The sequence below is a fragment of the Elgaria multicarinata genome, chromosome 1, assembly GCF_023053635.1.
Source record: "Elgaria multicarinata webbii isolate HBS135686 ecotype San Diego chromosome 1, rElgMul1.1.pri, whole genome shotgun sequence".
In the NCBI taxonomy this organism is placed as follows: domain Eukaryota; kingdom Metazoa; phylum Chordata; class Lepidosauria; order Squamata; family Anguidae; genus Elgaria; species Elgaria multicarinata.
In genome coordinates, this window is record NC_086171.1 from 17,082,782 (window position 1) to 17,109,970 (window position 27,189).

At 41.1% G+C, this 27,189-nt stretch overlaps 1 protein-coding gene across 1 annotated transcript; it reads right to left on the reverse strand.

Annotated features, from left to right (window-relative positions):
- Positions 1-21,043: 21,043 nt before the first annotated feature.
- On the reverse strand, positions 21,044-25,218 carry POLR1F (RNA polymerase I subunit F). The gene is made up of 4 exons (XM_063123637.1): positions 24,957-25,218; positions 23,625-23,766; positions 22,255-22,463; positions 21,044-21,553 (listed from the first exon to the last, which is right to left on the reverse strand). The coding sequence occupies exons 1-4, from the start codon at positions 25,160-25,162 to the stop codon at positions 21,223-21,225; spliced, it is 888 nt and encodes a 295-aa protein (XP_062979707.1). The 5' UTR covers positions 25,163-25,218; the 3' UTR covers positions 21,044-21,222.
- Positions 25,219-27,189: the final 1,971 nt, after the last annotated feature.

Here is a 27,189-nt window from a genome sequence, read left to right on the forward strand (position 1 = left end):
AGCACATAGCCATAAGGACTACTAGCCATTGATACCCTTTTCCTCCTCCTAACCCCCTTTTAAAAGCCATCCAAATTGGTATCCATCACTACATCTTGTGATCTTTGGTCCCTCTAGCCTAGTATTGTCAACACTGACTGGCAGCGGCTCTCCAGGATTTCAGGCTTTTCTACCACCGGCAGCTACTCCAGCTGGAGTTACCAAGGACTGGGTGTCACCCTCTCCACCATGCATAATTTATTCATATGTTTTAGACTTGGGGCCTTGCTAGACCCGGCCTGGAGGCGGGGCGACGGCGCACTAACTTTAACGCGCGCCGCCCAGCCTCCTAGACGGCCGACGCGTAGGGACGACGGAAGCCCTGCAGCGTCGGCCATTTTTTTTTGTTTTAAAGGGGCCACGTGTGCCCCGAAGACTGCGGACAAGGTAAGCGTTTTTTTAAAAAATTAAGCCCCCTGCCCCCTCTTTCCCCGCCCTCCCTTCCCCTCCCCCTCGTCGCCTTGTGCCAGCTCTCCCTCTCCCTCGTCGCCTTGTGCAAGCTCTCCCTCCCCCTCGTCGCCTTGTGCCAGCTCTCCCTCTCCCTCTCCCGTGTCGCCCCCCGGGATCCCCCCCCTGGCCCGATGGGAACAGCACTGAGCGCTGTGCCCAGTCCATGGCTTTTTGCGGCTACTCGCGAGCGAGTAGCCGCAAAAAGCCACGGAAGTCTCTAGACGTTCCGCAGCCCCGGCCTCAGGCGACTTCGCTTATGGCGCGTTAGAGGAGGCTTCAGAGTGGCCTGGGGCCGGATTCCCCTGTGCGTCATGTCTAGCAACACCCTTGTTGGAATCAATGGCACTTAAGTTAGACATGACCAACTAAAGTCCCATTGGTTTCAGGGGGTTGGATCCAGACTAAGTTAGGTCCTGCTGAAATCAGTCGGACTTCATTTAGTCATGATTAAATTTTTAGCTTGATTTCAATGGGACCTAAACACAACTAAATCTGGATCCATCCCAATGAGTTGACTTTACTAACTCTGGATCCAACCCACTGTCTAGAAACTTGTGCCACAGTCCCATTACGATCACAGGCCATTCACATATCAGCTGGATGCCATTACAAACTTTAGAGGTATTTTCAGCTTATAGTAACTAGGTTTCTTCTATGTGCTCCCCCCATTTCTCTCTTCCTCATGTATTGATGATGCTTCTGAACATCTAAGAAAAGGGCAAAGTCAGCAAAATATCTGTTACAGGGAAACTCGGTGGAAGGAAGGGGGGATCCTCTTTCTGAATTCCAGAAAATTGCAAACCCATTATTTACTGTCAGAGGGTGAGATCACAAGGCAACAATGTTTGAAGTATGTCATATAAAAATGCTATGCTGTCTTTTGACACTTTTTTTCAGATTCGGATGAAAACTATTTTGGAAGATTAAAGACAGAAATACTGTGGTCTGGAGTGTTCTAGAAGTCTATCTGTGATCTCTGATACTTTTATATAAATCTGTTTTGTTGGTTTATTGTTATAAGTATGACATTTGTACATGGATGGTGAAAAAAATCCATTACATTTGAAATGATGGGATCATATTGTGTTTTACCACAAAAATATTGTTATTGCTACCGCTTTGCAAATAAATATTTTTTTAATAAGGAAAAGCTGAAGCAGTCATGGAAAAATGCATCTCACCATTGGCTCACAAAAGCTGGGTATCTGTACATATGGGCCTAATTTTAAAAGTATATGTGTGCCCTCAGCTTTCACCAGTCAAATATGGGCTACCCAGTTTTGTGTCTGGCACATCATATGCCTATCCTTGATGGAGTACAGAAACACTTAAATTATATCCTTTATTTGTCCAATGTCATGTTGGTGCTGGCATATTCAAAGTGTTGAATTGCACAGAAGTTTTCATCAAGCAGCACAGAACAGAATTTGTACCTGATGACGGCTGCCATCCGAAACACACTTCATAGGAGGTAAATCCCATTGAACACAGTGGGACTTTCTTACAGGTAAGCATGTATAGGATTGCAATGTTTGATTTCCAATTTCTATGCAGAGTGGCCATGTGGCCTACTTTACAGTGGACATGCCTTTATTTTAAGGGCTGCCAGTCCAAGTCCTGTTTAAAGACAAGAACATTCCATAAGAAGGGAGTTCCAGGTCCTTGACCCTGCGCATCAACAGTTAACACCTGGGCAGCAGACTGGGCAGACACATAGGTCAGTGGCCAAAACCCAACGTAGGTCCTACTTAGAGTAAACCCATTGAAATGAATGGGACTTAAGTCATGACTACCTTAAGCACCATTTATTTCAATAGGTCTACTCTAAGTAAGATTTTTGTTGGGTTTTGCCCACTTTCCCCACCCTCCCTATGGTGGGATATATGGGATTTGCATAAAAATCAGGAAACCTGTCAACCAATTCAACCACTTTCTTTAAAAAAAAAAAAAAAATTCCCCAGGTCCTTCTCTTTCTCCTTTTACTCGGGTTCCCTAGAGTAGGTAGAATACAGTATGTTCATGCACTCTCCCTTCCCTCCTTTTTTTTTTCTTTAGTGACTGGGAGAAAGTGATACCCCATAGCAGTAGAGACTGTGCCATATAATGCTGCTACATCCTTAGCAGAAGCAAAAGGGTCTGGCATCAGATCTGAGGCCTTAGCTGGTGTGGGTGGGCAGTTGGAGTAATGGGTACTTAGAGGGGGCTGCCATACTGGTGTACATGCAGCCACAAAAGAACCTTGCTGTGAAGGCCCTTCCCAGGCTAACTCGCCTGTACCAGCCCATGTGAACGGTCTCATGTGCCCCATACCTCAAAGCAGTTTGGGGGATTTGTTGCATGGAGTGAGGGAACATCTTGAAAGGCTAACTCTGAGAAAGCTTCAGGTATGCATGTGCAGAATCATCTTTCCCTAGATATGTCCTTGATTGTATCTGGTGTAGATACAACTTTGGACAATATATCTAAGAACTTTTGCTAATATAGGAAGTTCTTTTATTGCTTCCATGAAGGATGGAAGTTTAGTTATAAATTATGTCCTTAGACATATTGCAAAACTGGCTATAATCAACAAGGTGAAATAAAAGAGAGGGCAAAAAGTCACCTAACCTATCAGGATAACCACAGCACCCTCCCATCTTAAATTCTTGCCTAAGAATAATAGCCTGCAATGCAAACTTCAAAACCAGTTTCTGGAAGTGATGGTTATTTCAGAATAACTGTCCATAAAAGTCAGTGTGTATAAAATATGGGATAAATTGAATGAAGGCATTTCGGTATTAAAAGCTATTAATTTTGTTCAACATAAGTTTGAATTACAATATTATTAAATTTCGTTAAGCTAAAATGATATATTTAGCTCAAACCACAGTGTGCTAATTTCACAGTCCTCTCCAATCTGTTCTTGCAGAGGTGTTAGGGATAATTAACTGCCATTTATTTTTAGTGATTCAGAATCTGCAATTAATCAAATTGTAAAGCCTGGGTGATTGTAGAAAACAGTAACACTTAGTTTATTATGTATCACATTCTCATTCTTCTTGGTTTATGGTGGGATCAGCTAAAATTTTCCCTAACAATTTATTAAGCATACCCTTCAGCCAATTAGTTTTTCTCACTTTATACTAACTTAAAATGTGATGACTTTGTTATATGCCTATTTGTAAGTCTGTTTGTCAGTGACATTGATCAGAAACCTGAAGAACATGTGTTTCAGCAATCAGAGTTTACGAACCCTGTATTGTCCCGGGGGTGGGGGGATTCATTGTTTTCAAAACAATGAGCTTTTTTCCCTCCTCCAAAGTAGAAAATGTATGAAAGTAAAAAACATAAAACCAAAACCAGAACCAGAATTCTTGGGCAAGATCGACGCCTTTCTAAGAAGAATCTATCTCCAAGACCATGGACTCATATAGCTTGGGGCAAGTGAGATGTGACATTATTTGTGTCATTTGCCCTTGCACGACTGTTTATCTATAATAATAAAAGAAGATGTCTATCCATCTGTCTGTCAGCAGCAGAATCCCAAGACTATGAAACCTAGACATTTGAAACTTGGTATGCATACTAAGGGGACCCTACAGGTATGTACCTTGGAATTCGTTTGTTTGTTTTTCAAACACATTAATTAATTTTAATTAATTGAAATGTGTCCATGTGGTTGAAGTCTGCAGTAACATCTTCAGCCACAAGGGACAGACTTCTCTAACCATCACATAGCTTTGTTTGAAGCTACACCACAAGATATAGTGATGGCCACCAATTTGCATGGCTTTAAAAGGGGTTGTATAAATTCCTGGAGGTGAAGGCTATCAATGGCTACTAGCCTTGATGATTGTGTGCTATCTCCAGTATTAGAGGCAGTAAGCCTGTGTAAAACAGTTGCTGGGGAACATGGGTGGGAGGGTGCTATTGCACCATGTCCTGCCTTGTTGGTCCCTGGCCGATGGCTGGTTGGCCACTGTGTGAACAGAGTGCTGGACTAGATGGACCCTTGGTCTGATCCAGCAGGGTACTTCTTAAGTTCTTAAGCGGGAGATTTTTGAGGAAGCTTCTCCCCACCCTCCATGCACACCACAACTTACCCCATTCAGCAGGGTCCCATGTGTAGTATTTTGGGGAGCTGGAGCTTTGGGGTGGAGGGGTGAGGAAGTCTGCTTCCACCAACCTAGTTACACATGCCTAAATCTGGATCCAACCGTAGCATCAATCCCACCAGAACAAGAACTGATGTGATTGAATCAAACTATTTTTTTGCCAACTATTTAAAAACATAGCTGAAAACTGTCAGAAACTGTGAACTTTTGTATATATTGGTGACTCTTAAGATTTTAGGATCCAACATTAAATGTCAGATATTATTTTATTTATTTATTTATTTTAGCACTTTTATCCCGGCCATTAGCCCAAAAGCCTCTCAAGGTGGCTTACAAAAATATTTCTTAAGGCAGTCCCTGCCCACAGGCTTACAATCTAAATTGAGATTTATTCAATAATCTCAAGGACAATCAAGTGCCTTTGGTAAATGACCAATTTTCATTTGCTTGATTTATTAGTAAAGGACAACACTTCAATGTCATGAGTTTAGATTGGATAAATAAGCCTTGTGATCTAATTGCTTCTGACATTCACTAGTACAGCCCAAAAATCATCAAATACCTTCAATGAATGGACCAGTTTCATCCAAGATTCCACTGTTGGCAAAGAAATCCCAACATTTGCTTAGGAAATGTTCAAACCTGTGAATAAATGAATTGCTTTTATGCATTGTGTGTGTTTTAGAAAAATGTAAAAGAGTCTTTGATTGTCTAGATGGGTATTGTACTACAACCATGTTCGGATGCAATGCATTTCTATGACTTTGACCTCTTCTTGTTAGTAGAGTTGGTGGGCTACTGTTGAGACAGAACCTCACCTACTGGTGAAGTATTGGGAGAATTATGTGGTTGCAAGGAGATTTTAGATGTGGAGCAATATTAGCAGGGCCAGCGCAAAAAGTCCAAGAAGGAATGAATGTCTCATCTGCTCTAGACACTTACATTTTGTGAACGGTTGAAGAGGGCTTTTGCTTGAAGGCCCATCAGGAAGAGCTTGTGTTGTAGCCACTATCATTTTATCGTAGCCTTTTTAACTGTCTGCCTCTATAATATATCCCTGCAAAGAAGCAGGGGTATTGTTCAGAAAGCCAGGAATATCAATAAATACGGAAAGCAACATGGGGATAGAATGATGCTTGAACATTCAAATGTGAATTCTCTCAGCAAGGTACTAAGCATGCATATGTGCACATACACACAAACACAGGCAAACCCACCTTGATATCTGTCTATTGTTGTAGCTGCAGATGGTAATGCTACTCAAAGGTTTGATACAATGCAATTCTTAGAGTGTGAGCAGAAACACACACTTAAAATAGGCTTTGAAATGTGACAGCTTTTCAGAGATCCTCATTGGAAGTTTGGTTTAATGGCAGTGCCGGCTGTGGGGAAAACGTTGCACATTTACACACCATGTTCACTGAGGTTAATTCGATGAGTACCACACAGATTATATGATAGAGTTCTCAGGTACATAGGAAGCCCAAATACAGAGGTGTCATGCATGGGAGGGGAGGCACCATGTTCCAATAGATAACTCGTCATGCTAGCTTGATAGGGATTGCAGTCCTGCACATCTGGAAGCCACCAGGTTGGAGAAAGTCAGTCTTGGACAAGGCATTTGGGGAGCTGAAGTCATATCACATCAATGAGTACCACACTTCATGTGGTAAGGATCTCCCACTTCACTTTATGTGATTTGATTTTTCTTTTTAAATCCCTCTGAGGGTAATTCACATGACTATGAGAGCTCCATAACTGGAGCTAACAAGCAAGTATGCAGCAGAACAGGTACATGCATGCCAAGCTCATTCACAATAGCAAGATTCAACGTAGGTCGTCACTGAAGAATATTATAAAATATTGCTATGAATAAGTCATGCCAATCAATTCTGGTTGGTTAACCATACACCTTAAGGACTGAGCTGTAAATGTATTTACTGTAAGTAAATCATTGCCATGAGATAGGATACGATCAATGGGTTATATACAATGTTAGTCCTTCTCATGTGTAACTGAAGTCTTATTCATTTCAATGGGTCTGCTCTAAGTAGAACTTAGGCTAGATACAACCCAATCCTTTAAGGAAATGTTTAGATTAGGCTTTGGATTGGTTCACACAACCAATATGTTATGTTGTGGATGTAGACTGAATAGTTCTGTGCTGTGTTTAGCATGTGATGAAGTGGCAAAAGGGTTACTTCCTAATGTACCTAGCAGGCAACTCAAACCACATTGAGCTCGACCTAATACTTTCATCAGCTTTGAATTGGCAGGTAAATATGTGCTGAGCTGCTGCATGGAATACACACTGAAACAATCACAAGGCTATTTCAACATACAAAAATGTATTCGGTTTGGTCATGTGGATTGGCTCGGATACATTTGCTTGTGATCGCATTACTAGTATTTCTACAGGGAAACTTGTGGCCCTCCAGATGTGTTAGCTTACAACTCCCATCATGCTTCACTATTGGCTATGCTGGCTAGGGCTGATGGGACTTGTAGACCCAAACATCTGGAGGACCACAAACTGCTCACCCCTGATCTACAAATCCAATTGTAGTAGTCGTTATGAAGTCTCATAGAAGTTGATTGCATGCATATTCACTAGGAAGTAAGTACCTTTGAGTTACTTACAAACTTACAAACCAATCTTACAAACCAATTCCATGTATATTTATTCAGGTAAGACCCATTCAGATCAATTCTGCACACTCACTCCCAAGTAAGTGTACAGTATTTAAGCCTTAGGCTGCAAGCTCATAGCCCACTTACTTGGGAGTTAACCCCAATGAACTCAAAGAGAATTACTTCTGAGTTGACAGGTGTAAGGTCACAATGTTTGTCTCTTTCTTCAAAAAGACAAGGCTGCATATAATTTCTCAGTTGTTGACATACACTAAACATTCCAGCAACTTTCTTTAGGAACACTTAAATAAGCCTAAGAATTCTTAGGGCATTTTTTTAACTTTGTTTGCTTAATTATAAGTCTTGTTTACTGCTACTTGAGTGCTTTGCTGCTTACGAGGTTAACTTACAAGCCAATAAACCTTATTCATATCCTCTGCATGGAGAGGGGCTCTTTGAGACTCGTTGGATTGTTGGGTTTGAGGTTTTGTTTTGTTTTAATTTTTATTTGCTACAGTCTGTTCAGTGTCATTTTGTTCGAACAGCAACATGGCTCCAACAGTCAAGCCTGGGACGCTGTACATCAGGCACACTTTAGCAGATTTATGTCATCAACCCCCGCACAGTATCAATCATTCTTCAAGGTCATTCTTAGCTACCAAAGCAAGTGCTGCATTGAAATCGGCAGGACGGGCTTCAAACTAAGCCAGTTGCAAGTTTTCAGGCACTGTGGAGGGAGAGTTGCCCTGGGGTGGGGGTGGGGTAGTCATGTTAAAGAATTCTTGGCAACATGTCCCAAAGGATTTGTGATGGGGGTGGAGGAGGGAGGGAGAGAGAGAGATGTTGTTGTTGTTGCCATCAATGTAAATGCAAGATGACTGTGTTAAAGAAACCAGGGCCCGTTTTGAGACAAATAAACAGAGATTTATCAGTCTGGCTGCAGTTTTACGAAGTGCAACGCTGAAAGGTTTCTTCTGTCTCTTTCAGATAAATGAGACACATCCAGAGCTGGATATGCCACTTCTGTCAGGCATTCGATCTGTATAAAGGGCCCCAGATCATTTCAAATCAATACCACTCGCTTGAAGCGCTTCTGTTTTGTTTTCAACTGTTTATCGTTCTCCAAGGCCAAAACCTGATTAGCACAGAATTCATGCATATATATTACTGAACCAATTTCTAAAGATTACAAATATGGGGTGGGTAGAGGTGGGAATGGGGTGAAATCAGGTTATTATGATTTGTTGGTGGTGTTGGCGCTGCTGCTGCTGGTGCTGCTCAGAAAGAGCCAGAATATTCCATTTTATAATTGCCTGGAAGGTCAGATGGTTAGTGGCTTTGCTTCCTAGGGCGACCTCATTAAACACATTTCCCCCTTTTGATCCTGAAAGAAATGCAACAGGGTAGCTTCAGGAGGACATGCAAATAAGGTGAGGAAGCAGTTCAGAGGCTTTGCTGCTCCATACGCTTCGAAATTCTTGATTCCAAACATTCTAGGTGACAGGCAGGGTATAAGGAAAGGAACTGCTATAATACAACTGACTGGGTCAAAAAAAGAGAGATGCATGCAATGAAACTCCTAAAATACATTTGTTTAGGCAAGAGAGGGAGGGAGAGAGAAGTGCATGCAAATCTCCAGTTGACCGGTTGTCCTCTTCCCATAAATCTATTGCCTGTGTTCTAAAGATTGTGGTAGGGAAAGCCATGAAGCAGACTAGTCCATTTAGCATGGTTAAACCTTAGGCCACAGGCCTTCTATGTACATGGATATCTGACAAGCTAAATAGAAAAGCTCTTGTGCTCCTGTAACCTCACCACAAGCCATTTAAAATCAATTAGCATTTTTAAATAAAATTGTTTAGTGAGCCTTCTCATCAATGCTAGCTCAAGGGTTGAAAGGAGCCTCAGCAAAGTGCACTGTAGTTGTCTCCCTCCTTTCTAAGAGGAACTCAGAATCAGCACTGGGCGCCAGGTAACACCGTTGTAATTTCTCACAATGCACCCAATCAGGGGCATTATAGAAAATCACAGTGGTGTAACGTAGATATGATTGGAGCTGGCTTGTAATACACACACACACACACACACACACACACACACACACACAGGGCCTGTTCAGTCAACACGCTAAGCCATGCTTAGGCCAGTAACCCTTTTGCAGGAAATAGTTAGTGAGAATGTTTAAACCATGGTTATGTAGCCACCACAATTAGGAAAGGTTCCCATGACATGCTAAGCCATAAAGTTAAGCTCAAAATGCTTAACCATCGTGGGTTGACATGTTGTTTGAACAGGGTCACATATTAGAAAGGGGACCCAGCACAGTCATTGGCACTGGACTCTGCTAGGGTGCTAGGTCCCAGCATCTGCCCATGGGTGTTGTGTCTGACAATGGGACAGCTTGTAGTCATTTCAGTATCTTATTTACCTGCAGTATATTGTATTCTTGCACCTTAGCATCAAGAGGGGGAAAAAGAAGGAAAGCAACTCCAAAAATACAGTTGGTTTAGCCAACGAAGAGAAAAATAATAATGGCAAACTGTTAGGCTGACCACTCATGTATCACCAAAAAGAGGACAAATGAGGACACAGATTTGCATTAAAATTGCATAGGTTGATTTTATGTGTAGATGCATATGTAGAAATAATTACTATAATTTAAACAGAAATGCAAGACATTGCACCCTGGTGACCTGCATGCCTGCTCAGTGTGATGTCCAGGGACTAACTGTTGGTGGGCAACTTCAGGGCTCTTACTCTCCTTAAATTGGACTTGGATTGGATAGCCTTTCAAGTAGAGGTCTGTTTGCTGTAAAAGAGAACACACAGCCACCCTACAAACTGGTAAGGATAGAGGTGGGTTACGCCAACAACAACAACAACAAAAGAGTTATTTTAAATAAACATTCTTCTGCCGAGAACTTTGCAATGAGACAATTTGAATTTTATCATACTTGAAAATCTAAATCTAAAATCTAAATCTGGAAAATCTAAATTTAAATCTGGGAAATCTAACACAAAATGGAAAAGAGGGAATAACAGAATACTGTGCTAAAACACACACATACACAACATACTGGGCTAGAATACACACAACACAACGTACTGTACTCTCTCTCTCTCTCTCTCTCTCTCTCTCTCTCTCACCCTTTCTACACCTAAGGGTTATTCCAAGAAAATGGAGGGATTGTCCCTGCCTGTTCCTGGGATCCCCTGTGTGGCATTTGGATGCCCAGGAACGAACCCAGGACAATCCTGTTAACAAGCCAGGAACAACTGGTTTCATGACATGAAAACCTGGAAACTCTGGGTTGTTTATGGGTTAAACAACCCAGAGTTAACCCAACAAAAAACCATGGCCAATTGTTGGGTTAACTCTAACTCATAAGCAATCCAGAGTTTCTGGTTTTACATGTCACAGCAAACCACCCCGCTATAAGGCCTGCCAAGAAAACGTCAGTGAAAGCTGGCATCCCTCCAAGAGTCAGTAATGACTCAGTGCTTGCATGAGAGGTTCCTTTCCAGGTTAATTAAAAGTGGAAATTTTGAGTGTGTGGCTCTCATACTCCACTTGTCCCCACAATTCTTGGGTTAAACAACCCAGAGATTGCTGCCATGATATGTGAACTAGGTCTTAGTCATACTTAGGGTAGAACTATTGAAATCAAATGGCAAGTTAGTCAAGACTAATTTGTTCCATTGATTTCAATGGGTCTACTCTAAGTATGAGTAAGTCTGGATCCAATATATTATATTTTAAATTGTATTTTTAATATTTTTATTATATTGATGACCTCAATGAATGTGATCCAGAGCTTCTTAGAGAAAGGTAGGATAAAAACACATAATAATAATCAGGCTGCCGGATGTGCTGTGAAGATAGATCCAAAAAGCAACGCTTAACAGCCCAATTTTATATGTGGTTGTTTGGCTCTTTTTCTACCTGAACTTGCAAATCTCCTGCAAAGTGAGATCCAGTCCTGACTAGCTGTACTTACAACAGGAAATTTTCACTGCTTCAACAGTTTATGCACCCACAGAGAAACCGGGACTAATTAATTAGTGAGGGTTCTGCAGGTTCTCCAGGATCAGGGCTGCAAATTGTTGAAATGTCCCCTGCCCTGTTTTGTTATGTGTCATTTTGAAAAAACATCATCATCATCATCATCATCATCATCATTATCATTAACAACAATCCTTCAGAGCAATGGTTATGAATTATTTTCTCTTCTTCTTCTTCTTCTTCTTCTTCTTCAAAAAATCTTAATGTTTGCTTAAATGTTTGGGGAAGTCATTAATCAAGACTAGCTGCCATCAATCTCAAAACTTGTAAAAGTCAACTGAAGGAGGCAGGAATAGTTTAAAAAATGTGTTAAGCTAAGGGAATCATATGGAACTTTTTAAAGGAATGTATCAAGGGAATTTGAAAAACTATAACCCCATACAACTGCAGGAAAGGCTACTGAAAGTGTGAATTAATTTAACACAGAATTTGTCCTTAGTCGTTCATAAGAAATAGCAGACGCTGGGGAAGTGTAGAGAACAGAGTGGCATGGAAAATTATAAATCTGAGCGAGAGGGAATGGAAGGCACACTTGAAAAGCCAGGCATTATTTTTAAAATATGCTCGACATGATGATTGATTTTCCATAGGGGGTTCTAAAAGATGTGCAAGTCGGGGAAGGGGGGAGGAAAGGAAGAGCCTATCATTTTCAAAAGGTCATGAGAAGAACCAGAGCAGAAAAGAGCATTTGATCAAAGAAAAACTGTCAAATCTGTGTGCTGAGATACAAGCAGCTAAGTAAAAAATTGCTTAAGGTCTTGAGCATCCACAGCTGCAGTGCAAAGAAGGCAAGCGGGGGGCGTTAAGTGTTACTGAAAATTGGATCTGTCCAATATTTGGTTCATATTTAGCTTTGGTTCCTCTTGATCACACAATAGGTCTACACAGCATCCCATTTTTCCTGTGCACTTCCCCTTTAGACAAACCCTTAAACTGCTTTTAAAGTTTTGGATAGTTCGTAAATAGGCTTGCCATTCAGGAGGTGCATGTATATTTGTACCCTACTTTTCACAGAAAGGAAGTCTGATGCAGCAGTTAGAGCAAGGGTGCAGAACCTGAGGCCCAGGGTTTCTAATCCAGACCCCTGGGTTCCTCAGATGACCCTCCCCCTTTTCTCCAACCACTGGTATTTAGTGGTTCCCCAATCTTTGTGCAGTTTTTCATAATTCTGAAACGTTGAAAGGCCTCTTCTATAAGCGTCATTCCTGGCAGTAAGAGCTTTAAGCTAAAATATGCTGATGTTTTTGTCCCACCCTTTTGGCCTTCAGGCCCACCCACCATTGGAATCTGGCCCTGAGAACTAGGTTGGACTAGGAAGACCTCAGTTCTTGTCCCCACTTGGCAATGAAGATGCCTGGGTGAGTTTGGGCCAGTCACTGACTCTCTTCACAGGGTTTTGTGAGGCTACAATGGAGAGATCATAAGAAAAGCCATGTTGGATTAGACCAAGGACATGTCTGCACCATGCTTATATCCTGGGGTAGTCCTTGGATCATCCCTTTACGTCCACATGACATACAGGGGATCCTGGGGGCAGCTCGGGACTAGTAAGGACTTACCCCGGGACATCAGGAACCACAGAAAACCTGACATTTCCGTGGGTCAAGACGGATTGTCCTGACCTCCCCATGAGTAGCAGGGACCGTAAAATGGGCACAGAGCTGCACGGTGGCAGTACATGCCCATCGGGGGAAAGAGGGGGGAGTAGGGTCGGGGGGGTTCCCCCTTACCTTTGGCACTGGAGCACAAATGCACTCCTCTTGTTGTTCTTTTTTTTAAAAAAAATATATGGTGGCCGCAATGTCGTTCTGGGATGTCTTGCGGCTGTCTAGATACCCAGGGAGGATCACGGAAGCCATTAAGTCCGCGATCCTCCCCCTACATCCTTGTGGCATAGACATGCCCCAAGGCTCCATCTAGTTCAGCACTCCACTCACACAGTGGCCAACCAGCTGTCACCCAGGGACCCCCAATGGTACAACAGCACCCTCCCACCAATGTTTCTCAGCAACCTGTGTACATTGGTTTACTGTCTCTGATTCTGGATGTAGAACATAGCCATCAGGAACAGTAGCCTTGTCCTCCAGGAAAGGAGTAGGAGGGTTATGTATGTTGCCTTGGGCTCCTTGGAGGAAAAGGCAGAATATAAATGTAACAAATAAACATGTTTCACCAAGCTTGGATCTCAAAGTAATGTACAATTTCAGTCCATCAGAAAATACAATATAACTAAGCCCCAATCTGTTGCCCTCCAGATGTGTTGGACTACAACTCCCAGCATCCCCAGCCAACACAACTAGAGGGCACCAGGTCGAGGAGGCTGATTTAAGTAAGTAGTGTGAGTAGGTACAGTGAAAGGAGAAGGAGGAATCCGTGTTAGCCCAAGCCATTTTGCTGCCTGAAGCAAGGCCCAAACGTCACCCACCTCACTATGGCTAACAGTTTTTTAAAAGTCTTGTTGCACCATTTGGACACCAATTCTTGCCTTCATCAATGCCCATTCTCTTCTGGATGCCACCTGAAGCAGGTTGCTTCACCCTCTTGCATAGCGGGGCCAGCCCTGGAGATGGTGGTGTTTGTATCTTAATGTCCCAGTGTTATGTTATCCTTTTGTGCTTTTTGAGTTGCTCATGCCCTAGCCTGCTTCACTATTCCTACCTTGCATGATTAACTAAAGCCTGTTGTTGAATCAAAAAGAGGAAGAAGAAGCTACAATTAGTATTCTGAGGATTGCAGAGACATATAGCACTGTTATTACTACGTAATGAAAGACAGTTCCCCAAATTTTATATGTTAGGATATGGGGTAATAGTGAGAAGACTCTCAGTATTTAAGAAGGTGGAAGGCTCTCATTTAAGAACATAAGAAGAGCCCTGCTGGATCAGACCAAGGGTCCATCTAGTCCAGCATTCAGTTCACACAGTGGCCAACCTCCCACACATGATAGAAATGGTGATAAATAATGTTAGCCCACAAGTCTTACCTGAGACTTTCTGGCTACTGCTGTGGCCCACTGGTTCCCCTCCACAACAATAAGGACTTCTCTCGCAGAAGTGCATCGCAACAAAAACCAAACCAGGAAACTCAGGAGAGTTCAAGTCCTTCTACAAACTCAATCACTGCTTTTAAAACTCAGCTAAAAACTTTTCTTTTCCCTATAGCCTTCAAATATTGAGTTTGTTCTGACTCTATACTGTTAGCTTCACCCTACCCGGTGCCTGTTTACACTTCCCTGTGCCTGTTTGCATTCTCCTTCCCTCTTTATTGTTTACTACAACTTATTAGATTGTAAGCCTATGCGGCAGGGTCTTGCTATTTACTGTGTTATCTGTACAGCACCATGCACATTGATGGTGCTATATAAATAAATAATAATAATAATAATAATAATAATAATAATAATAATAATAATAATAACATTGTAAGTCCCATTGAATTCAGTGGAACCAACTTCTGAGCAGACATAGGATTTCACTCTTACATAAAAGCTAATGGAAAGAAAGAATGTTATACATGAGTAATGGCAGAATATCAACCTGATCAGATTAATAAAGTATTTCTTAATTAGCAGTATTTGTAAATTGTGTTTTCAAAATAGTTTCAGAATAATAAAATATAACAATACAAATCCAATTAATACAAAGTCAGCAAGTGTAAAACTAATGAAGTCCACATTAAAACAAGAGAACAATATTTCCACAGCATTAGGAATTATGAACCATTACAATACTAAAGTATAATAAGATATTATATTATGGAGGTGCAGACTTTTTCTCAGTGGGGAAAATATCCTGGGTGATTTAAAAACCATATTATTCATCATCAATGCTTGCAAAGAATGTGATAGTTTTCAATAATTGCAGAATAAATCCCAAAATTATCAAAACCTGGGGGGAAAGTGTGTGTGGGGGAGCCCTTTTTCTTCTGTAATTGCGCAGACAAAACTCATTGATTTCAATGGGACTTGGAAAGGAGAAATTCCCAGTGGCTGGTGCCCCAATTCTTTGAGTATAGAATCTATGATCTATATATAAAGCAATACTCCACCATGTGGCATTATGTGAAAACAAAACAGTCTTTCAGAAACCTTCCACAATAGGAGAAGATACACATTAAGCTACCTAGACTTTCCCCACTGAAGTGAGTGGGGCTTACGTCTGCAGTCTTAAACACGATTACCTGGGAATAAATCCCACTGAAGTCAATGGGGCTTAGTTCTGACTGGGCACGTACAGGACTGTCCTGCAAACTAATATCATTAAAGCTCATGTGTCCCAATAAAAGAAACAAATATATTTTAATAATAAGACATGAATTTTCCCTGTTTGTTTGTACTAGTTACAGAAAAGGCACATAGCCTTTGTGTTCCCAGCAGTAATCTTAACAATTCAGCTGTGTAGCAAAGGGTTACTTAGGATACAATTTTCAAATATATTACTATCAATGATAACTTTGCCATTGACTTTAATGGCTGCGGGTTGCACCTTTAACGGCTTTTTTGAAGAGAGGCCAGACCGATTTAAGCAATGGAACAGACACCACTTCCATTTGGAAAACTATCATTCCCATAGATCTCAGATTTCCTTCTATTCCTTTTAGTCATTATTTGGACATGCATTTAACTTCTTTTTTAAAGTCTCTAATCGTGTTTTATTCATTTCCTGAAGAATGCTAACATCTTTTGGCTTCCTTCTCTGCTAAAAGCTAGTTTCATCTCGCAATGTTCAGTCCATTCAGAGTCATAAGTATTACTGCTCATTCTAGGTTTCGAAGGTCTTTCAAAAATAATTTTTGGTGTTGTTGAAAGGACCTCTAGGCTGCAGTCCAGAGAGATCCTTCAGGCACGCTAGTGGAACTTTTTTTTAATAGCAGATGCCATATTATGCCCTACTGCAAGCTACGTTTTAAACACTCAATTTTCAAAAGCAGTCTATTATGGGGGGCACTTACACACTGTCAAAAAAGAGGACATGGATTTGCATTAACATATTATTTATTTAGTTATTATTACATTTATATCCCACCTTTTTTCCTCCAAGGAACCCAAGGCAGTGTACATAATCTTCTTCCTCTCCATTTTATCCTCACAACAACAACGCTGTGAGGTAGGTTGGGCTGAGAGTCTGGCCCAAAGTCACCCAGTGAGCTTCCATGGCTGGGTGGAGACTAGAACCTGGATCTCCCGACTCCCAGTCTGACAGTCTAGCCACTACACCATACTGGCTACATATATATGTGCTAAAGTTGACTGCAAATTTAGAAAGAACTGCTATGATTTAGATAGAAATAGAATACATCTCACCAGTAAACAGGTGACCTGTGACTCAGTCTGCTGTCCAGGGCTAACATTGACAGGTAACACCACAACCCCTGCTGCTCTCCCTTCTAATGGTTTGTTTGTTTGTTTTAATCTTTAAATCAGACTTGAACTGGGCAGCTATGCAAATAGAGGACTGTCCTCTAGGAGCAGTCCTCTGAAAAGCTTGTTCTGCACCTGAGGTTTGCTGTTCAAAGAAACAAAGTAAAAAACAAAACAAAACAACTTTGCTCATAGCATTCATGGGGCCCACGCATACTGGGAGTTTATTTTTCTTTACACAGAACACATTCTTGGATAAAATCATTCGGAAAACAAAGTCACATTAATGACACCTCAGTCGTCCTGCCACATTTTGGTCTGCAATATTACTTACCTTGCAACTGAGAAGTCACACTTCCATTTTTCTCAAAATGGACCATAAATACATAGTGAAGCATAATGGAATTAATGATTCAAAGACTGCTAAATTTCATGCAAGCATTTCCATGGACTCCACAGGGCTTTACTTAAGATCTCAAACACCTGCATGGAATTCCATTATACTCTTATCCTTTAAATCCACAATGAAAACACAATAGTTTAAGCTTTGGGGTCCTTCTAGACATCACCTAACTGTGTTCCTTTGGCAGGGAAATGTTTAAAATGCAGCTTTAATATTTTAATATATAAGTCACAAATCATGATGGAGAGTGAGCTTTAGACATTTAGGCCGATGGAAAGCACTGAAGTAACTAGGAAACTCTGAAGCTGCATTTTGCACACATTATAAATCTTTATTAAAGTGATTCATAAGCAAAATACTGGCAGCACGAGTATATAAATATCGCTATATTTTATTCATTGGGCACATAATAGACATAGCTTAGAATCACAGACTTAGAAGGAACCTCAAAGGTCATCTAGTCCTACCCTCTGACAGGAAATCTGCTGCTACAGCACCTGATAGGTGGTCATCCATCCTTGGCTTAAAACCCTGCAATGAAGGGGAGGCCACCACTTCTGAGGCAGTCTGTTCTACTGTCCAACAGCTCATACTGTCAGGACCGTCTTCCTAATTTTTATTTGAAATCACCTCTTGTAATTTGAATCCACTGATTTGAGTTCTACCCTTTGGAACAACAGAAAACTAATTTGCTCCACCATCTATGACTCAGTCCTTCAAACATTTGAAGATGGCTACCACGTTGCCTCTTAATCGTCTCTTCTCTGGGCTAAACTTACCCACTCCTTCAATGTTTCCTCACAGGAATTGGGGTAAGAACCAAACAAAGTTAGTTGAAAGTTCCTATTGAAATCATTGCAACTTCAATTAAGTAATGAGTAACTCATTCAACTGATTATAATGGGACCTAAATGTAACACTCTTACATTGCAATCCTATGCAGAATTCAACGGGACAAAGGCCCTTTCTACACCTAAGAATTATCCCAGGCAAATGGAGGGATCGTCCCTGCCTGCTCCCGGGATCCCGTGTGTCATTTAGATGCACAGGGATGATCCCGGGATACAGGCATGGTGTAGACATGCCCTTACTCTCAGGTATGCGTGTATAAGATTGCAAGCTTAATCTGGTCCCATCCCTTGGTCTCCAGGCCTTTCACCCTCTTTGCCGCTGTATTCTGAACGCTTCCCAGTTTGACCTCCTCAAGCTGTGGTGCACAGAACGTACTACTTCCAGTGAGGTTTGACCAAACCAGAATTGAGTGGAGTACCATTTCATATCAGAATCTATACTTCTATTGAAGCAGTGTATTTTGGTCAATCAAATTTGCAAGAAAGAAGAAAGGATTGTTTGAATTACTACTTTATTTTAACCAAACCTAAATGTGATTAAACTCCTGTCTAGGACTTCAACATTCCTCTGGTCTATTAGTATGAAAATGGAATGAAACAAAATTGAAAAGCTTGTGATATATAACACTCAAATTCAGAGACTATGTTATGGAATACCGTTTGCTGGGAAGCTGTCACCTTCACATCCTGGTGATGGGCATCCCAGTAGCCACTGTGGAAAACAGGTTGCTGGACTAGATGAGCTTTTGGTTTGATTCAGCAAGGCTCTCCTTATGTTCTTGCAGAAGTCCTCAGCATTTTGCATAGAACCTAGTAACAGCCTTCCCCAAACCTGAAGTTGTAGTCTACAACATCTGGAGGGCACCAGGATTTTGAAAGCTGACCAAATACAATCACCCCAAAATTTTTGCAAGACTATTTTAGGCCACTTACCAGGAGACATGTGGCCATACATAGGATCACACTAAGATATACACACTAAGACATACATAAGATCACAAGATCTTACTTGACATCTAAGGCCATGGCTAGACCAGGCCTATCCAGGGATCATCCCTGTACATCCAAATGACACACAGGAGATACTAGGAGCCTGGGATAATCCTTAAGTCTAGCTAAGGCCTAAGATAAAACTGACAAGGGCTAGCTGTTTCCCTTTTGCTATCCTATGTAGAGGAAAACCACTAAAATGACTGATGCTGGTGTGAATTTATATATCCTGATTTGGACTACCACTCTGACCTTTTATATGTTAAAATATAAAACTTTATATGTTATATGACAGCCAGTGTGGTGTAGTGGCTGAAATGTTGGACTGGGAGTCAGGAGATCCGGGTTCTTGTCCCCACTCTGCCATGGAAACCCACTGGCTGACTCTGAGCCAGTCAAAGACTTTCAGTCCAACTACCCCATAGGGTTGTTGTTGTGAGGATAAAATGGACAGAAGGATTATGTATGTTGCCTTGGGTTCCTTGGAGAAAAAAAGGTGGGATATAAATGCTAAAATAAAATAAATAAATAACATATTGATCACGAATTATCTTTCAACTAAAGGAATTGAAATTGGAATAGGAATGTCATATTTAAACAAATGGATCAAGATTATTTTCTTCCTCATTATTCTGAGTGTTCCAGACCAGAATTTCTAAAACCTCTTGATAGGCATAAACACAGTATAACAAATACTTAGTTCCCCTTTAGCAACATGTTGATACAAAGGAAGCCTTGGAAGAGAATTTGCTGGTAACAGTGCCATCTACAGCAATCAGAAGTTTGGGAATGGTGGGGAGGGAATTTTTGCTCAGAAGTGTGGGAAAATGAGACTTGCTCTAGGGGGGCAGCCATCACTAATACCAGGAGAGGGAGCAGCACAAAAAGGGGGCTATTTATGTTCTCTCATTTGTAGATTTTGGGATGCACTCGTTCGATTTAAGCCTTGCCAGTTCCTTTCAGGTGGATAATAGTACAACCAGCATTGCAGAAACCTTTGCACACCAAAGGTTCCAGGTTCAGTACCCAGCATCTATAGGTAGAGGAAATTCTGGAGCCACTGCCAATGCAATACTGAGCTAAATGCACAAATGGACTGACTAACATGGGAAGCAAGTTAGACTATGCATTAATCAAGTCCACTACTGGCTACTCTAGCTTTCCCCAACCTGGTGCCCTCCAGACTACAGATCTCAGAATTCCTGACCATTGGCCATGTTGGCTGGGGCCAATGGGAGTTCAAATCCAGAACATCTGGAGAGCATTGGAGAAGACTGCTTTACATGTCTATTCAATAGTACAGCCACTGAGTTCAACGGGGCTTACTTCCATGGAAGTGGGTATAGCCTTGTTTACTTAACAGTGAGGAAATGCAACACTCCTGGATCTAGGGCTGGTATCTAAGTCGTTCAAAAAAACACACAAAAGAGCACATTTATTACACCAAACAAATAATCACGTAGTTAAAGCACTAATTATTTGTGCATCAGTATTTGGAGGCAGTAGCGCAGGGAATGGGGAGACAATGCTGTAAAATTTCTACTTCCTTGGCTTTAGATGTTACTGTTCCAACCAGTGCTGTCTAAAGATTCTATGATGACTATCTGCCTAGCAATCAGGCCAGGTAACATCCACGTTTTGCTTCATAGGGGACAGGGCATTTCAGCAATCTGCAGCTCCTCTCTCTTCCTGGTGGCAGGAATGACAGGTGAAGCCTCTGAGGAAATTATGGAAGCATCCACTCTCCTAGTCTTCCTATTTGCTGCCTCTCACTCCCCAACCATTAAATATTTGTTGAATTGTTTGGGTGATGAGTTGTTTGTTTTAAATCCCCAGATCAAGTTGGGGGTCAACCCCTGGATCATCATTCAACACAGTATCTCACCATTTAAGCCATCTCTGGTGGAAGCACTGCACTGTTAGAATCCAGTTGTCCTACGTACTTTTCACTTTTGATGGAGAACAGTTTGTATAGAACTGTACTTCAGAAAGATCACTTTACAGCACTTTAATTAATGGTTGCTTACACCTTAAAATGAGACAGATTATTATCGTTGGGAAGGACTGCATTTGGGGATTGAACTTTTTTAGAATGGATTTCCTAACACTATTAGTAGCATTCGGTGGCTAAAAACTGTATTTTTTAAAACAACAACAACATGATTCTCTTTTCTTAGATTGTTTATTTTCTGCTTTTACACATCTTCTCAATGTGCATATATACAGCATTTACAACGGAACTCCCTCAGTGGCATTAAAATGAAGCATAATTAATTCAAATACATTGGACGGAAAAGCTCCATATTCAGCAAAGGCACTTTCGGCATTATTCAGACTCTTTCTCATTCTTTTCTCTTCTTTTTAGCTTTGGGTTTTGACAACTCCAGGAGTCCATTTTCTTCTTCAGAAAGTTTTTTCCTTTTCTTAGATTTGCCATGGCCACTGTGGTAGCCACTTGAGTCACTGGCATGCATTCCCAAGTCGGCTCTGTCTTGCCCACTCTCTCTCTCTGGCATGTCATATATCCCGTAATCAATGTGATTGTTCTGCTTCTCTCCATCTTCAATCCCAGACATCGTTACATCAATCTCCATCTCCTCTGTATCATCTTGTACATCACAGTGCTTTTCATGTTCTTTCCTGCAGTTTTCCTGTGGGGTGTCTTTGCCAGTGCTAGATTGCAAAAATAAAGCAGAGAATGAGCTTTCGAAGAATATTGTATTGAAACAGTATCACAAGAACAATAATTAGATCTAAAATTTCAAGCTACTTAGGGTGCATGTTTAAACAAACAAACAAACAAAAAAGTCCTATAACTCCAAGCACACCCCAGCCAGCCATGTTTTTTTCTGTCTAAACATGCATAGGATTGTGCCTTTATTCATTCAGCCATATTCCTATTCTATATTATCTATTCATTTTCCTATTTCTACTTCTTGGCAAAGATCTTTCCCCCCACTTTTTTACAAGCTTACTAAATTGAGTGCAGGCTTGCCATTAACTGAAAACTTGACAGTTAAGCTCAAAATCACTGTATGCTTTACTACTATCACCTTAAGCATTACCCTCATTTGCCAGTCTAAAGTAACTTTCACATCTGATGATAACTGAAACTTCACAAGCCATTTGTCCCACCATTACATTGTTGTCTGTGGTAACCCTCCCCCTCATTTTCAAGTATCTTTCAAATTCTCAAAGATCCTACACACCTGTTCCCCAGTCCTTAAGATTCAGCATCTGGTTAACCTGAGATGTATATCAGAGACGTCCAAGCTCCTTTTACATTCTACACAACAAAAACAACTTTGCTCTTTATCCTACATGCTTAAACTCTTTCTATTGAAGTACTGTGTAAAAGCCACGTTATTATGTACCTGTGTCGAGACAATTTTCCTCGCATGCAGAACACTCCAACGCCATCTGAATCAAAATGCAATACTTTAAATACCAGTCTAGAGCCTATTTGAAAGCCAAGGTTCATCCATTCGTCAGCTGATAAGTGATCAGGCTTTGCAATAGAAGCATTGAAACATCCATGTACTAGACAGCCTATGTGGCTAGGTGCCACTTTATTGATTATACCCTGGGAAAACACAAGACATGTTAGGAGTATGCCATACCACATTTGTGTGGTGAAATCACACCATAACTCACAGTTGATTTACCATGTCCTTACACCAGTGGAGGGGAACCTCTGGTTCTGCGGGACTAATCTGGCCTACGGATGTTCCCCAGTAAACCCAGCAATGGCAAAGCAGCCCTGACACATAACCCCAGCTGGAGCTCCAATGAACACTTCGTGCTGCAGCAACAATAATATATCTGGTGTAACATTCTCTGACCTGTGGAGAGCTTGGGGGGGGGGGAGGAGGAGAGAATTTGGCCCCTCTCCCCAACTCAGTTCCCCTCTCCCACCTTACTAGATTCAGTATGGAAAATATAAGATGCAGTTTAGAAGTTATCACTAAACAGAGTTCAGCTTCACAAATACTTGAAGTCTGTAGGCAGATTTTTTTTAAAAAAAAAAAAGTGTAATGCTCACTACAGAATATGGCCCCATCTTTAGCAGCACACTGAAGAAAATCTGGTTGCTTTTGGAGCTGCATAAAATGAGTATGGAACTAAGGTGAACGCATGGAAGTGAAATACACATATTTAAGTCATCAACTTCAATTACTTTTAGGAACCAACTGGCTGAGAATTCTTTAACATTTGAGATTCGTAAACCTTGATCTGCATCTATTTAGACAATTAATATTGCAGATATCCTAAATACGGTTATTAAAAAAGATGAACCAGTCACAGTGCAGGTATTTTGACTTTAAAATACAATATTCAAAGTTTGTTCTATGACAGTTGTGAAGCTATTTGACGATGTGATTTTTGTGAAATGCTTCACCAGCAATTGTGATTTCTTGTCCACACAGAATGATTTAAAAAGGACACCATTTACCTACAGTTTTCGGTAGCATTCCACAACTGTTATTGCAAGGAATAATTAAACAGCGCTTCCCTCAAATACAGGCAACAACAGTATTTTGGCTAGGTATTGACTTCAATGGATTTAAGCATGCCAAATATTACATAAGAAGATAAATGCCTTGAAGAAAGAAGCCCTAAATATCACACCCTATAGTAATACAAGTCAAGTGGTTAGATTTACCACAGGGTACTTTTATCACCTATCAGAAAGGCTCCATTTTAAGCATTGTAAGAAATTGTCAATCATGCATGAATTACATACCACAAGTTTTTTCCCTGGTTTAGGCTGAAATACGACAAAATTTGCTTCAATGTCCAGATGGATAGCTCCTATGTCATCAATTATATCTCCCAGTTCTTTTGTTATTTTAATATCATCATAAGCCACAGGAACACCTTGAAAACTGCAAAATAGAAGAAACCACTTATCAACTAAAAAAGACTGTCAACAGGTACATTTAAGGGCCATAAACCATTTTAAGAGCAAATGGAGCCAATAACTGTAAAAGGTACAACCTGTTGGTCATTTTATGGCTGTCATGGACAAGCAAGGGGAAGAGGTATTTTCTTCTGCAGATAAAGTTTATAGCGAAGATTGCAATCATGACTCTTAGAGCAAGGCACAGTCAGAAATAATTTAAATGCATGGAAGAACAGCAACATGGATGCAGAACTTATAATACTAAGAAAAATGCTACAGTAAAGGGATCATGGTATAGTAGTGGATCATGGTCTAGCTCTGGATCACTAGCCAATTTTCTTGTGGACTATTTAGAGGTCCATGTCGGTGGGAGGCTTGCAAAGAGTGCTGGACTATATGGATCTTTGAACCAGTATAATATATTTTCTAATACTACTCAGAATCACTTAGCAAAGGTCCAGCTCCAGAAGGTGGTGGGGTTTTGTACATTTCCAAGCCTAGCAAAGAACTCATTGCAATAGCAGCACTCTTCCCCCTCAAAGAAAGTCAGAGGCAATGAGAAAAAAATTGCAGTTTCCCACTTCTTCCCAGTAGAGTGGGCCCACTGTGAGTATGGACCTGCTGGTTCTACCAAAATCCTGAAGCCACCACTGCTTATGACTTAAATTTTTAAAACAAGAATGTAAATATAACACACACAGGTGTATCACAGCAATTTTAGTAAAACAATTAAGTAGATCACAGGGCACAGATGTTAGTTGTCGACCAAGATATCACAAGCAGGACTTGAGTGCAACAGCACCCTCCCACTCATGTTCCCCAGCATAAGCTTACTTGCAAGTGTTCAGGAAAGCACTGAAGACCCCCTTGTTTTCACTGGTCTTCCCATAGTGTCCTGGCCTGCTGGTGTTATTGGTAATTCTCATTTGTATATATTTTTTATTAAACACATACTTATTTTTTTATTATTTGTATGGTTTTTTTAAAAAAATCTTGTTCACCACCTTGAGAAAATTTCACTCCTGAAGGCGGCAAAAAGGCAGATAAGACGCTTCCTGAGTGGTTCTTCTTGGAGGACGGAGGAGAGCTGCTTCTTCTCTGCCCGCACAAGAGGGCATTTTAGGCCGCCGGGTACGTTTCACGCGCGCGCGCGCACACACGCACACCTCGTACCTGTTCGAGTAGTGGCGCAGCTCCGTATCCAGTTGCGCGCAGATCCCCGTCCGCTTGCGATGCAAGAAGCGCGGCGGCAGCGCGATGTGCCTCCTGTGCGGCGTCACCACCAGGCAGGAGTAGCGGTTCTCCACCAGCCCCCGCGCAGCCTCGAAGGAAGGCAGCTCGACGACAGGGGGAGCTGCCTCGACCGCCTCTTCCGCCATGGCGCTCTTAAACGACAACCGACCAGCCCGTTACGTCCGCCTGTCCCTGCGCCTTAACCCCGAAGCACGAGGCAGCCTCTCGTTCCTCGCGTCGTCGCGCAAAGATGACGTTCTCGTGACGAGGCGACGAATCGCACAGCTGGAAAACGCTCCTTCCTCCCTTTCCGGTGGACGCTCGGCGGCCATCTTGCGTGTGGCTTACCACCCTTCGCTCCGCCCAGCGAGGGAAATGGAACTTTCCTCTCCGGCTCCTTGCGAAGAGAGTTGATTTCTTTTCCTCCCCACGCCCGCCCGCCCCACCAGGCAAGAGGCGGCAGAGCATGCGCCCTTACGCGCTCAGCATCACTGGCCCTGGAAACTCCTCCCAGATATGCCTGATTGACCAATTCTCCCGCTCCGTTTGTATCTGCTTAAGCGTGGTTATGGGTGGTGTTTGGTATCATGTGCGCTGTTTGCATAATCGCTTCCTGCATTTTTTTATGAATAAGTTATCATGCTTTGATTGTCTATTTTTCCTTTAAGTGTTAATTAATAGCTGTATTGACTGCACAGAAAATGTGCTTATTTTTTATGCCTGCCTTTACTGAGGGATGTCCAATTTCTTTTTTTCTTTTTTTTTAATAATTTTTATTCATTTTAAACACTATATAAACATAGATAAACATTTCCAAAATATAACTGAAACAAACACAATAAGAAAAAAAATACATCAAATGTCTGCTGCATACATATTGAATAATTGTTGAGTACAAATATCAAAAACTATTACATATGCCTTATCACACTACAACATCTTCATTCTTAACATAAAAGTGCACCCCCCACCTCGGGATCATTCTTGAGTCCAAAATCTAATCATTTCTTCTGCTGGTGGTTTCCCACTTCCCTTAGTAAACACGAACACTAGGAACTGTTTCCAGATTCCTTCGAACTCATTTATTTTAGTTACGCCTTTTCTCCACTTAATATTGCATGTCAATTTATCATTAATGGCTATGTCCCATACTACTTTATACCATTCCTCAATAGAATATTCCCCTTGGATCTTCCAGTTCCTAGCTATCATCAATCGTGCTGCAACCAACAAACTCGATATCAGCTCTATAGTTCCTTTTCCACACTTTATATCTTCAAATAGTGACAGCAATGCTATTTTTGGTGTTTGTTCTATTTTCATTCCCACTATTTCTTCAATTTCTGAGAACACCATCTTCCATAATCTTTGTACATATTTGCATTGCCACCACATATGTAAATACGTTCCTTTTTCCCCACATCCTCTCCAACAATTTGCTGAATGTTGATCACTTATCTTATTCAATCTAACCGGGGTTAGGTACCACCTCCATAAAATTTTAAAATAATTCTCCTTTATTCTTACTGATAAACTTCTCAACACTCTTTGTTTCCATAGTCCCTCCCAGCTCTGTCGCCCTATTTGTATCTTCAAATCTGATTCCCAAATCATTTTCTCTGTATTCTCTCTAAACTCCTTCTCTAACAATATTTTATATATTTCACTCATTAATCCTTTTGAAACTATACTACCTCCTTTTCCTTTCTCCTTACTTACTACTAATTCTTCAAACCTCGTCATCTTTCTGCACATTCTATTATCTTTAATCCACTTTTTATTCCATTGTTCTAATTGACCATATTCTAGCCAAGATAGCTTCTTCTCCTTTAACAAATTTTCCATATCTTCTCTTGTTTTAATATCTCTTACCCAATCCTTTAATTTTATTTTATTTTTCTCTTTTAATATTTTACATAATCTGCCCTTTAGATCCTCTGGGAAATTCTTTAACTTTATTATCGGTGCTAAGGGAGAGTTGCTCGGAAGCAGCTTCCCTTTAAATTTACTCCAAATTTCCCATTGAGTCCTCAGGAGTGGATTATCTATACTTCCAACCCACTTTCTTCCTCCATCTTAAAAAAAAACATTCTCCAGATTCATCTCTACCTTACTTATGATTTTTTCTTCCATCCAATATAAATCTCCTACTCCCATAATTGCTTCTACAACA

Excerpts from the sequence above, each read along its gene's own strand:
- POLR1F (XM_063123637.1), bottom strand. The coding sequence starts at position 25,162 with ATGGCGGAAGAGGCGGTCGAGGCAGCTCCCCCTGTCGTCGAGCTGCCT. Across the intron at positions 22,464-23,624 it reads AACCAGGGAAAAAACTTGTG|GGTATAATCAATAAAGTGGC; the intron begins GTATGTAATTCA and ends GTGTTTTCCCAG. Across the intron at positions 21,554-22,254 it reads GGAAAATTGTCTCGACACAG|CACTGGCAAAGACACCCCAC; the intron begins GTACATAATAAC and ends TTTGCAATCTAG.